The sequence below is a fragment of the Diadema setosum genome, chromosome 2, assembly GCF_964275005.1.
Source record: "Diadema setosum chromosome 2, eeDiaSeto1, whole genome shotgun sequence".
NCBI lineage: Eukaryota > Metazoa > Echinodermata > Echinoidea > Diadematoida > Diadematidae > Diadema > Diadema setosum.
Window position 1 is genome coordinate 48,383,433 of NC_092686.1, and position 14,052 is coordinate 48,397,484.

Below are 14,052 nucleotides of genomic sequence, written 5' to 3' on the forward strand. Positions count from 1 at the left end.
CAAAAACTACATGTTAAATTTGACACAGCCAAGTGATTCAACACTCCAGTAGTAATAGGTAACTTGAACCACTACACTAGGATAAGTACAGTGTGTTTGAGAAAACTTAGTAATTATCCATCACTTTAGTCTATGGCTGCTTTGGCCTGCCTAAACGAAATGATTATGTCCACAGGGTTATGGCCACACGGTCATTTACACACTATGAGGGGTACAACTTTTAATCTGTATTCCCTCTCAGTGTATAAGTGACAGAACAATTGAAATGAGAGCAAGCTAATTTCAGAGAAAAAAGAGAGAAAGAGAGAGTGGAGACAAACAACTTTGAGCTTGGATTTCACAGCCAGCTTCAAACTCGACACAGTTGCCATGACGACGAGCCTTTGTTGGTAGCAACCTGGTAGTCTGTCTCTCAGACATCGACCACTGGTGGAGTGAATCTCAGCTGGGGGACATCTGTGCTTCCAGTAGGCTGCAAGGCAAGAGAAAATATGGGAGACACCAGCATTTTATCATAACATCTCAATATGCCCCCTCAATATCACGATCTCAATATTACAACACAATATGTCCCCACTCCCGGGAGTATAAGGTTTAAAGGCACATAAACCCGGTGGTTTAGTCGACTGCGTACACGGGGGGCGCAAGGTGCAAGTTTCCTACAGAGACCTATGCCATCGACTCCTCTTTAGCGCTTACGCTTTGACCCATTTCCATGAGTCCGAAGAAGTCCAATCCACTGTAGTTAGTGGTCCGATAACAGTTTGGCTCATAATTCGGCTGAGGATGACATCTTTAGCAAACTTCTTCTGTGATGTCATACCAAGAAGCATGCACCCTGGCATCACTACAGACTGCGTGATGCGCAAAGACAATGAAGGCAACGCTACCTGGCAACACCTACTCTCTTCACACTTGATGACAGCTCAATTTCGGCAATCTTTGTATCAATGCTGACGGTGATCGGCACTATCATCCAACAACACCCCTGCAACTACCAGGTCTACACACCTTTAAGTTATCCCCCAAACAGACCCCAACTCAGACCTCTATCTGATCTATCCCTTAAAAAAAGTTTTGTCATCACACTCTTTTACTAATCTTATATTTACAAAGTTTCATCATCCCTAATGTGATATAATTTTTTTTTTCATTGCAGTGAGACTGGGATTTTGTGTCTATCGGGTTTTGATCAGTTGAATACTGAATCAATGTCTGTTGTACATACAAACAATGAAATATCATGATTTATACGCTGTCTTACATGCAAACTTCTATTAATCAATTGTACAATGGTGGCAATTTGTTTGTAAACAATCCCAAAGGATCTGGAATAGCAGCTCTTGTTCAAGCGGAATTTATTCCTGGCTCATTTCAATGAATTTGAGATGCATTTGATTCAAGAAAGCTTTGAAACTGATGAAGGATATGGCCAGAACATTAAAACATTTTAAGGCTGGTGAGGTTAGATACTATACTGGTCATGGTTGTATGAAGAAGTTTTGCTGGACCCATGCATGGGACTGTTTCTTGTATGTAAGCCTATGGGGGGCTAGAGGAGTACAAACATAAGGTTAGTATGAAAGAGGGCTTTACTCTGGATGCCTGTATGGCCTGTGTCTGGTGGTTTGCTTGGGTCCTGGGGTCTGTCAGTAGCTCAGTCTCCCAGTCCTCCCCCTCAGCTGGGTCAAAGCTGTACATAGGCATCAGCTGGTGCCGTAGCTTGTCCAACCTGTAAAACAGTTAATGTTAATGAAGGATAATGTGCAATCACTACTGCAATACCAGCACCCTGAATACGAGACACACTGCCCAAAGTGGAATGAACCAGAACATGAATAAACTGGCAAGCTAAACACAGCAAAATGAGGCAGCTACTTTCTCCAACTTTTCTAAAGGACAGCAGGCTATAATAGGTCTGGATATCTGGGGAAGAGGAGGCCCTGCGGGTAAACTCTTGCAGCTTTACATGTGATAATTTCAGAAAATACAAGTTCATGCAGTTATCTCTTGCAAACTAATTACTTTTCAAACACTGTTGTGCTTTAGGATACAAGAATGTGCAAGCTGCAATATTTAAAATCACAAATATATGAAACCTGGAGAGAGGACATGTTTATTGTCTGCAGCGCTTGCTTTAACAATGACCAAGGAACTTTTGATACATCATGGGCCATGCACTCTATGGTGTATATTTGATAAACAGAAACTTAATCATATAATGACTTTACCTCAGCTTTTTGCGGCAGTATTTCCCAAAGAGAATAAAGAAGGAGATGATGAGACCAATACAGACTGGCACCACAAGGAAAACTGCAATGCTAACGTGTCCTTCTCCTTCAGACGTCTTTCTCGTTGGGTCCGCCGAGTGTTGGAGGCCGCCTTCCGGAGTTGTCAGAGTCACTGTAGCTGAGCTGCACTTTGAGCAAATGGACAAGGATGATGATGAGGGTGACTGGGATGACGATGACAGAGACGTTGAAGGTAATGGTGAGGATGGCTGTGATGATGATGGCAAGAGAGAGCTGGTTGCTGATGATGCTGCCAGCGTCTGTGGTTCTGAGGCTGATGTGAGTGTTACTGTGGCTAGCGTTGGTTCTGTGCTGGTGTAGTTGCTCTTCTCTGTTACGACCGAAGTGTTTGCCTCTGATGGAGGGTTGAAGGTCACACCGACTTCTGGTGGCATGATGCCTTCAGGCTGTACAAGATCTGGTGTAGAACCATTACTGAAGAGTGGCGGCCATGTTGGAGTGAGTTTGGGTGGACTGCTAACAAAGGGTAAGGTATCCTTTATCTCAGACCCAATGACTTTATCAAGCAACCTGGTCTCATTCTGGCTAGCATCAGCAAGGATGAAGACAGCAAATATTCCAATGAATGTTAATACCTGTGACACTCCCATTCTGATTTCTTATCTGTGAGGATCTTTCATCATGTAATGGCAGCCTTCATACAGCAGCACTGGAATATGAACAGCAAGAAAAAATAGTTACATTTGTACTAACTGTATATCTATATCCATTCATTACACATTAAAATGCCATTATCTATGCATGTGCATATAGTTGTTAATTAAAGCTAAGGCCTAAATATCCTTAAGCATACTGTGATCCACAATAACAAATCAATAATGTTACCTTACACTGTTGAAAGCTATCATGGGTGCACAGTATGTGCTCGGTCACTGTTGTGTTGATGTGGGCCAAGTGCACATACATTGAACACTTCCAGTGAACTTTCAAAGGACTGTACAGTATGAGTAGGACCTCGATTATCTGGCCAGCGATCATCCGGATTCTCTGTTATCCAGATGTTGACTGGCTGACATTAAAAAAAAAAAAAAAAAAAAGTTCATGTATTTTCAGTGCCAAATCTCACTCAAAACAAACACATGTTCAACCATTATCGTGCGAACAGGACATAATCCAATCATCACAGCAGACTGTACTTTTTAACTCAGTTAGTGAGATGATGTCAATGACTGGTGCTCATCACTGGCACTGAGCGCACAGCAGTGAATATAGTACAATGCAGCAACAACACTCGACGAGTCACAATTACCATTGTGTAGTGAACTGGTATAGTAGGCTCTAACATGCGTAGTCTACCCCTAGCATGATCCTAGCATGATATGCTAGAATTTAGAAAGTACTGTATTGGAGCAAATCTCTCTTAACCGACTTTATTGATTAACCAGATGCCCACTTGCCCCCGACATGGCTGGATAATCGAGGTCCTACTGTGCACTGCATTTAACACAGAGTTCTTATTCTATCATTTTTTGAATCAGAGAGTTGTCAATAGCTGCAACAAACTACAGCTCATACGAGCTGTAACGGTTAGTTAACCACCACAAATCACCAATTAATGCCCCCACACTCCTACGCTTCAAATGACCATGAATTAGATCTTTCAGATCTGGATTTTCAAATGGGTCCCATACCACACTATCTACAATTCGTCGCTGGGTTGACAAGACCTCGTATCTCAAAAATGTCAAAATTTTTTTTTTTAGCTTAATGGTCAAATAATGGGTCAAGTGATGTCTTGGCCAAATCCTAACTGTCTTACTCCAAAAATGAAGCCACCATGACATGTCAAAGAGAAGGCTTTCCCATTCACTATAGTGCTTTGGCCGCCATGTTTTTTTGCTCTCCTGAACATTTGACAATTTTGAGATACTTACGAGGTTTTGTCACCCCAGCGACGAATTACTGTACGAGCTGAAATTTTCGCGTACAGATATTTTCGCGAATTGCTAGGAGGACATTTTCGCGTGTTGTTAATTTCGCGGTTGCGAGGGTCTAACTGAACTTAGTTAGGCCTATTCGCGCATTGTTATTTTCGCGTGTTGTTTACCTTTCGCGGTTCAAAGGCGATTTGCGAAATTTGCGAAAATAAAACCACCGCAAAAATTTCAGCTCGTACAGTATGTACTTTCATGACCGTAGTAGCAAGGTGTGACCTTCAAGGTAAATCATTCTGCAATTAACCCGTTGAGGACGAGTCCTGAGTAGGTTCGGCAAGTGTCTATGTATTGGAAATGCACGTGTTCTGGCAAAATCAGCTCATCCTCAACAGGTTAAATTATAGTTAGGCCTAAATGCAGATCAAAAATGTTTTTTATTTTGAATTTCATAAAAAAGGTACATTGTTGTAGATGCTCTACAGTCAGGATTGGCATGCGTCACTTGCAACTTGATCTCGCTTTTTGGACATTTCAAAGAGGCATTGAAAGAATATAAACCTAAAAACATTATGAGGGTCTTGCTTGGTAGGGAGGACTACTCGCTCAGATTTAAAGGGTGTGTACAGTGCAGTTCTGGTTGAGGTGAGGATAGTGGTAGCTTTTAACGTTTTGCGAGATATTCAGAAACCACTCTCTCTAACGTTGGATCTAGATGTCAATTACAGCATGCAATTCTAAGGGGTATCAAAAGTTTATTTGATGAAAATCGGTTTTGAAATGGCCGAGATATCCAAAAACAAGGTGAAACAAAGCAATCCTAATGAAAGGCGTGGCCTGTCGCCTTTTAGGTTTTATTATCATTGACATTGCTTTTTTTTTTATATCTCAGCCATTTGAAAACCAATTTTCATCAAATAAACGTTGAATCCTTCTTAAAATTAACGTTACATGCTCTTTCAATTCATATTTCATAAGAAGAGGTTTATCATTATCTCACTTAGGAATGTTCAACTTAACAATAATAACATAAATCAACATCAACATGTCAATGATCAACTAGTGCAGTGGTTAGCTAGCAGTGGTTAGCTAGCAGTGCAGTGGTAGACCCTACTCAACTGTACAGTCCCTTTAGCGTGTTAAGTTTCGGCCTGAAAGTGAAATTAGTGATGCATGAAATCGCGATGACCTATTGTATTGATGTACCGTACCCACCTGTACAACCTGCTGTGTGAATAATGGGCGGTTGATTTACTACATGTCCGAACTGGACACACATGGGACACGGCACGTCGTTGGATGGTCACCCTTCTTCCCTGCTGCTTTTCCAGCGAGACTGGAAAACACCTTTTGTGCGTGCGTACAGATTGAAAACCGACGAGAGATCGAATACAACCTGTTTTACCTGTCCACACTGATCCCTTTATAGGAAATAGAGATCTCAGAGACTCAGTGCCTGTCTATCTTCTAGACTAGTCGTGCGAAGTGAAGACATCGGGGGCCATAGGGCGCATCGAATTCAGATTCTGAATGTTTTTGTTAGGGTTTTTAACTACATATCGTCCACCCATAGATAATCTATAGTCACAGTCTACAGTCTGTGAGGTACTAGGCCTAGTGCGCTACTAAAAGACAACTTACTCTAGCGTCAGTAGCGATTTCACACGCAAACATGGACAAATTGCGGCCATTTTAGCAGCAGGCCGTTGAGGGCGTTGGGTGTCGCGAGCCAGCGTGTTGATAGAGCGAGCGTGATCCAAAGCGGAAATACAAATGAAACTAAATGAAGATTGGAAACCAGAAACACACACCCTCTTCAAATCCCACTGAGTCGTTGTCACGCAACTTACGCTCGATTCGCCGAGTTCTGTACGCTCAATAAATCGAGCGTAAGATCAATCGCAACTCTTTCTGAAACAGGTCCCCAGAGCTTGTTATACAGATTGAGTCCAAGTTGCAGAATGAAGGGCTAAGATGAGAAACCATAGCAATTGAGGGAGGTGAGGAAGGAAGAAAAAACGGAGGGAGCGGTTATATACCTACGATGTAAGATAATCACCAAGAGGGCCATGCAAGTTTGTCATTATTGAGATGCAGCACATTTGACTACAGCAGTAATAATAACAACATTTTTTTTTTGTGGGTACAAAAATACACAATCATCAATCAACCAAGATGCAATTGCATCCTCCTTAAGGAGGTGGGGTTTTTTGTTTTGTTTTTTGTTTTTGTTTTGTTTTTTGTTTTTAGTCTTTGCTTGAATACATAATATAAACTTGGGGCAGACAGCAACTGGTAAATTATTCCAAAGCTATAGGACCAGAATAAATAACAGTGTTTTGTGCAAAGGTGGTGCGTGTACGAGGTATATGGAACAAGTTTTGCTGACGAGTGGAGTAATTATGAACGTGATTGTTTTTCTTATCATAAAAACTGAGAGGGCAGTAGGAGATTCACTCACGTATAAACATCAAGGATCCAATGAAGATGAAGAAGATGCAAGTCATATATTTTCAATGATTTGTTTTCAAAATATATATATATATGTATATATTTGAATTGTGTGACGAATTTTCTTTCCAGCTACTACATTATTTTGATTCAGGGCGGATCCAGGAATTCCGTAAAGGGGGGGGGGGGGGGGGCAAAAAAAAATACTTCTGGTGCCACTTCCAGGTTTAATCACCAGACAACAAGCAATTCTGGATTATCACTGGAAGTAAACCGAGGTTATACCTTTCACTCGCACCGGCCAGCCTTATGGCCGAAATCTTACAGGGAGTATGGAAGAGTACGAAAACGAAACAGAAGAGGTCTTCAGCAGTCCTGTCATGGACTTCTAATCACCGCTGTCACCAGTCGAGCAGCCAGTAGAAAGAAGCAGAGTTCAAATACTCGAGTAGTAGTAAATAGACCTACCAAACACCAGCAATGGCTCTAACCCATTACTGTATAGAATAAGAGGAGTTGGTTTCGTTCCACCAGGGTACTGGATTTTTTTTTTCCCGGTATGTGCGTGAGGGTCTTTTCAAGCTCTTGGTATACATAATCTGACTGTCTCATATTTTCGCTGTAAAGTTGACATACGAGCCCTGAATATCAGCCTCGAGGATATTTTCCGTAAAAAGCTTTGTCGAATATGCTTCGTATTCACTTTTATCAGCTTTATTGAATATCATTCTACTTACACGCTCATCTTCTTTGACCTGCCTCTTATCATTTTCCTATACTTGGACTCTTGATGTTTATCATTAAATGATCACTTCCATAATAATTTTTTTTTTTATTGCTTATGTTTATGTACACTTTAATGCCAATCGGGGTGGCTATAAACCATAGGGTTAAATCGAGGCGAGAAAACTTGCCCGATGAGGGGTCGATTCTGGTATGTTCTCCATCTTCAAGAACAATTAGGTTTGCCTTATCAAGGAATATCCCACTCAGTGTCCGATTTTTGTCTGTTTTGTCGCATTATACCCCATAAAACATTGTGGATGTTAAAATCCCCGCAGATTACAGTGTTCTCCTCTATGTATGTTGATTATATTCCATCGTTTTTTTGTGAATATTTTACAAGGGTTGTAAAGATTAATAACTGATTTGCTATTTTGATGATGCACATCATAATTATTTTTGAATCTCAGTTTCTGCGATATACCATCATTATACAAGTTACTAGTGGTTTCATGGGATGTATATAACTAAGATAATTATTTCCTTCAATGAAACGTAAAGGGCAATTCCCTCTCAAACGAAAATTCAGGAATAGGTTAGGCCTACTGACCTGAATAATCGCATCGAGTATCATTTCATTTTTTTTTTTCAGTGAGCTTAGTGGTGATGATAGTTTATATCTTTTGACGAAAAATGCGAATAAGCATGATTACCAGTTTCACGTTCCTGCTTGGGGGAAAGCTATATGTTTGAGGCTTTAAAACTGTCTTGTGTCTTTCTTTTCTTTCAAAGTTTCGGCGATCTTCTTACTTTTCTTGGTTGTTGACTTGTTTTTTTTTCTTTAACTTCTTTTCCGGTCTCGTTTTCGCGACTTAATTAGGGATGTGTTGAAAGTTTTCCTTTATTTGGTTTGCACATTATTATGCTTTACATGCATCTGCGGAATCTTAAGATTGTCTTCTCGCTTTGAATTTTCTTTTTTTTTCTTTCTGAATATTTTGGACAACCTTTGTATATCACTGGATGAAACCCCCACAGTTTTACACATTTTGGTGTTTCCTTTTTCTTACTGCATTCTTGGAATGTAGCTTCTCCTATGTTCCTCTGCATGCAGAGGGGGCATCGAACTTTTGTTGATTAGCGGCAATACAATGCAATGGCCGAAAATTTGGCACTTGAAACAACACTGTAATATATACTAACCTTGTTCGTTGTATATGATCTGACTAAAGTATCTGATCATACCCGAGTTTATAATTCGGCTGGCATCGTTTTTGTCCTTGTAGTGAGCAATCTTAGGCCTACTGCTCTCGTAAGTAGGCCTACTAGTTTTCCGTCCGTACTCTTCACTTCAGTCTCTTACACAAAGTTACTCATTGCCTTCTCGCTCGCGCTCTGTTGTATTTCTGCCAGCATATTCTCATCACCGCGAGGCCTACCATAAAATTATGTCATCTATAACCTGGCCCTATAGCTTTTGGGGGTCTTGCGTGTCCATGACTGTCATTTTTTTTCTACTCCGTGATGCTTAGAAAAGCATTGACCTGCCTATAGTTACAGCCAGGCGCGCCGGAAGCAGTTTTGGATTGGGGGGGCAAACACTGGAGGGGGCTCACGATAGACCATACATATGTTACACAATATACACATACACACACACACACACACACACACACACATTATATACACACATATGTATGTGTGTGTGTGTGTATATATTATATATATATATATATATATATATATATATATATATATATATATATATATATATATATGTAAAGTGGCGTACGATGGGTCGGTCGAAACATTGGGGTGGGCACCTTGTGGAAAAGTAATTTTGACGGTGTGTATGCATGTCATGTGCGTGTGTGCGTGCGCAATAATGGGACTACACTACATTACGGAATGTGATACATTCAACAACGCAGTCATTGAGCAGCATTGTAAGTTTTCCTTACATGGATTATGGAATGACGGTGTGAAACGACAAATTATATACTGTCAGCAACATCAGGAGAATTGCATAACAATAAAATGCGAGCGAGCGGAGCGAGAGAGCTTGAAAATTTTGACATTTTACAGTCCCAAAACTGCCGTTTGTAGCTATATCTTTCGCTTTGGAAATTAAGGGGGGGGGGGCATCGGGCGCAACTGCTGGCAATTACTGGCGGCAACATTAGGAGAATGGCATAACCATTCAATGCGAGCGAGCGAAGCGAGCGAGCTTGAAAATTTTGACATTCTACAGTCCCCAAACTGGCGTTTGTAGCTATATCTTTCGCTTTGGAAATTAATGGGGGCGCATCGGGCGCAACTGCTGGCAATTACTGGCAGCAACATTAGGAGAATGGCATAACCATTCAATGCGAGCGAGCGAAGCGAGCGAGCCTGAAAATTGTATTATTTTGACATTCTACAGTCCCCAAACTGGCGTTTGTAGCTATATCTTTCGCTTTGGAATTTAATGGGGGCGCATCGGGGGCAACTGCTGGCAATTACTGGCAGCAACATTAGGAGAATGGCATAACCATTCAATGCGAGCGAGCTTGAAAATTTTGATATTCTACAGCCCCGAAACTGGCGTTTGTAGCTATTTGATTATCTTTCGCTTTGGAAATTAATGGGGGCGCATCGGGCGCAACTGCTGGCAATTACTGGCTGCAACATTAGGAGAATGGCATAATGATTCAATGCGAGCAAGCGAAGCGAGCGAGCTTGAAAATTTTGACATTCTACAGTCCAAAAACTGCCGTTGGAAATTAAGGAAATTAAGGGGGAGGCGCACCGGGCTCAACTGCTGGCAATTACTTGCTGCAACGTTAGGAAAATGGCATAACGAATAAATTTGACGATTAATTTTGACATTTTACATTCCCCAAACTGCCGTTTGTGGCTATAAATATATACATATATATATATATATATATATATATATATATATATATATATATATATATATATATATATTTAGCTTTGGAAATTAAGGGGGGCGGCCCAGGCGCAACTGCTGGCAATTACTGGCAGCAACATTAGGAGAATGACATAGCGATTGAATGCGAGCGAGCGAGCTTGGAAATTTTGACATTTTACAGTCCAAAAACTGCCGTTTGTAGCTATGTTTTTTTCGCGTTTATTCATTTATATACATATCTATCTTATTTTATCTATTTTTATTTATTTGTTTATTTATTTATGTATTTTCTTCTTTTTTTTTTTTTTTGGGGGGGGCTTTTTGGGGGGGCAAAAATGCGTTTTGCCCCCCCACTTTTTGGATTGGGGGGGCGGCCGCCCCCCCTGCCCCCCCACTTCCGGCGCCTATGGTTACAGCAGTTCCGGTCAGTTCTGTGTCTTCTCCGCTTAGAGATCTTATGTTGACAAGCCATGCAAAGATTTTCTCTAGACTTCTTTTGCTATTTCTAGTGGGCGCCTAGTTTGATTGTGTTGAAAATTCGTGCGCAAAAGGAGCGAAGCGTTCCCCGCCCCTGGCCTGTCAATCACGTCCCGCGTCTTGTCGACCTGTCAACCACGTCGCCGGTCGCATGCGCACGTCCTGTCAATCAATCACGTCTTGTCAAATACGTCCGTTCATCAGCGCCACCCTACGATCACGAGTAATCTTTGCCGCTTGATGTTGGCGATTCTACCCCGAAAACTTGTACGCGCAGTATGCCCGAGGGAAAAAAAAAAATACTGCTGTATTCGGGCATACAACGTGCAAATTCTCGGGGTATCTCGGTTGTGTGCGCTATGAAATGGGTTACTCTCGCGATTTTGCGTATAGTACGATCATGGCAGGCGCCATTTGGGTAACAAAACCTGAGGGTGCATAATAATTGCGCAAAGAGATTTCCCCCAGTGGTGGGAAGGAGAAAAATCTCTGACATTACTTGACCCTAGCAGTATCGCGCATGCATACGGGCCCTATGATACGGAGCGATTTCTTTCTCCCTTTCATTGTCTTTTTTTTTTTCCCAGGGGGGCATACAGAGAAAGAGATGTACATAGGACCTCATATTTCATACAGAAGTATCATTCCTGTCTAAGCATGAAATGCAATTGAAGAAAATGCCCTTTTATTTACATTCTGCAGTGACGTCCCACAAAGTTTGAGCTAACTAGGCCTTCTAATAATTACCATAATATTATGGTAATTATTACTGAGTAGTAGGCCTAGTTTGCTCAAACTTTGTGGGACGTCACTGCAGAATGGAAATAAAATGGCATAATAAACCATCATGTTTCAACGTTGTATCATTCATGATGTGCATGTGGCAGTGCTCACAGAGCCCCAAGTTTGTTTGTTTGTTGTTTTTTTTTCCTTTCGCCCCTTCTCTCTCTCCCTCGCTCCCTTCCCGTTCCAGGTCTCTTTTAGCAGTAAAGGAATTTTGATTCCTTAATTCGTATTCTCTCCGTGGCCCCCCCTTTTTTACCCTTCTCTTTAGATATCTTAATCCCACCATTCATATTTGGGGGTCGTCTGCAAAAGCTGTTTTTGTTTTTGTTTTGTTTTGTGTTTTTTTGCTACTTATTATTATTATTATCATTATTATTATTATTATTATTATTATTATTATTATTATTATTATTATTATTATTATTATTATTATTATTATTATAATTATTATTATCATTGTTATCATACTCGTCATTGATATTACATCATAATCATTAGCATTATTATTATCATTATTATCCTCATACGTGTGCAGTATACGGATCTAAACAAAGAGGGAGAAAGATAGACGGCGTTTGTCAACACAAACTTTGAGGGACTACAGATTGAAGTAAATGACATTACTTTATATTTCATTTTAATGTCTCGACAGAAAAGACGCTTCTGGATGACATTTTGAGGTCTGAAACACTACATACTGCTGTCTGCCTCCTCAAAATGGAAAAAATGAAAGGAAGGCAAAGTTCGCTCATATAAATTTTAACAGTAGGCCCTACATTATGTTCCAATCATTATTGTTGTATTACGTGTAGGTGGAATGCACACTACAAGCACTGCTTTTTAGCATTATGCCCATTTCCAACATTTTCGTTTTCTGTAAACTTATATTTTAGTGTGTATTGTGATGTAATTTACGTATTAAATTTCTGTAAAATATTTATATATTTCTGTTGGAAATTGAAAAAAAAATGAATGAATGAATGAATGAAAAGTCCAATATTGAGCGTAAGTCGTGCTTCAAGAAAAAACAAACATAAATTTAACTTTCAGTAGATTGAGCATTACTTGCGATCAATCGCACAGTTGCTCATGAAACGCAATTTGCAGTTGATTGCAACTTTCGCTCAATCTTTATGATTTTACAGACCCCTGCTTTTTTAAGGTCCCACACAGCATTCCATGTATTTATATACCTGTGTCAATTTTTTAATCATATACAAAACAAAGTACATGTCTCCACGAGGTGTTTGTGCTATGTGTAAACGATTTGTGAAATTTGATATTGAATTGAATTGAATTGAATTGAATTGCATTGAATTGAATTGAATTGAATTGAATTGAACTGAATTGAATTGAATTGAATTGAATTGAACTGAATTGAATTGAATTGAATTGAACTGAATTGAATTGAATTGAATTGAATTGAATTGAATTGAATTGAATTGAATTGAATTGAATTGAATTGAATTGAATTGAATTTAATTGAATTTAATTTAATTTAATTTAATTTGATTTAATTTAATTGAATTGATAGCCCAGTGAAAAATAGCCCGACTAGACGCCACGTGAAGCGCCTGTCGCAACTTCTGTACAGCGCGCCCGACAAGGACAGGGGAAAGACTGCACACCGCATCGCAGCCCACCGTACATCTACTTATCAGGGCCTCAGACTATCTCATCTGTTAGACACGTACACATACTGTACACAGACTAACGTTAGTTTGGCAATGCTACGTCAACGTTGTTCGTATACAAGTGAGTTGGCTCCCAGGCCCACCGAAATGTATCGCTCAAAGGTAAGTTTCGTCTGAGCTCACCTTGTTTGAGTAATTAAACTTCTCAATGACTTTGATGTTTATTTAAACGGGCTTATTTTAGAGATGTGATAAAGGTGTTGTATGTGCCAGGTATACCAAAATAATTCATATCACTTTTTCAAAATTGTGGAATTAGATTGGTCCCACATATTTCCCTTTGTGTAATGTTCACTTTCAATTCAGTTCAATAAATTTATATCTAGATTCTAGAGCCTACTTATCTTTAATTAGGCTTAGACTGTAGTGATGACAGAATTCAATATGAGTCACTATAAATTTCTCCAAGTGCTGTATTCAACAGCTTCCTTTATTTCTTTATCAGTGCATGTTTGAATGTATCCATAATTATAAATTACTTGTAAATAAGATGAAGAGTAAACATACAGCTTTCTGCGATATGGCAGTCTGTCCCTTGTGGTCATCAAACTCTGAGTGTACAAAGTAAGTGTCCAGGCATAAGGTGACCAGATGATCAGGTGTTTGCATAATGCAAATCCATACATTTTCAGATGTAGCAGAAATTAGAGTTCCCACTAGGACAATCGAATATGATTATTTCAAATAATATTGGCAAAAAGGCTAAACATATGGGAATAAAAAAAAAATTCATGAGAGAGAAATGGAAAAGAACAGTTATTTCTGATGTTAATCATGCCAGCATGTCTTTTTCATTTTTACAGTATCCGGATGATCCTGGA

The 14,052-nt window shown here is 39.8% G+C and overlaps 1 protein-coding gene across 1 annotated transcript; it reads right to left on the reverse strand.

The window, feature by feature from the left end:
* On the reverse strand, positions 1 to 5,423 carry LOC140246088 (uncharacterized). The gene is made up of 4 exons (XM_072325535.1): positions 5,402 to 5,423; positions 2,232 to 2,961; positions 1,597 to 1,732; positions 1 to 472 (listed from the first exon to the last, which is right to left on the reverse strand). Exons 2-4 carry the CDS (start codon positions 2,900 to 2,902, stop codon positions 413 to 415), a joined length of 867 nt encoding a protein of 288 aa, XP_072181636.1. The 5' UTR covers positions 2,903 to 2,961; positions 5,402 to 5,423; the 3' UTR covers positions 1 to 412.
* Positions 5,424 to 14,052: the final 8,629 nt, after the last annotated feature.

What these genes read in the sequence shown, in the direction of transcription:
- LOC140246088 (XM_072325535.1), bottom strand. Translation starts at nt 2,902, where the DNA reads ATGGGAGTGTCACAGGTATTAACATTCATTGGAATATTTGCTGTCTTC. An exon ending in TACTGCCGCAAAAAGCTGAG is followed by an intron (nt 1,733 to 2,231) that starts GTAAAGTCATTA and finishes ACTGTTTTACAG; the next exon opens with GTTGGACAAGCTACGGCACC. An exon ending in AGGCCATACAGGCATCCAGA is followed by an intron (nt 473 to 1,596) that starts GTAAAGCCCTCT and finishes CTTGCCTTGCAG; the next exon opens with CCTACTGGAAGCACAGATGT.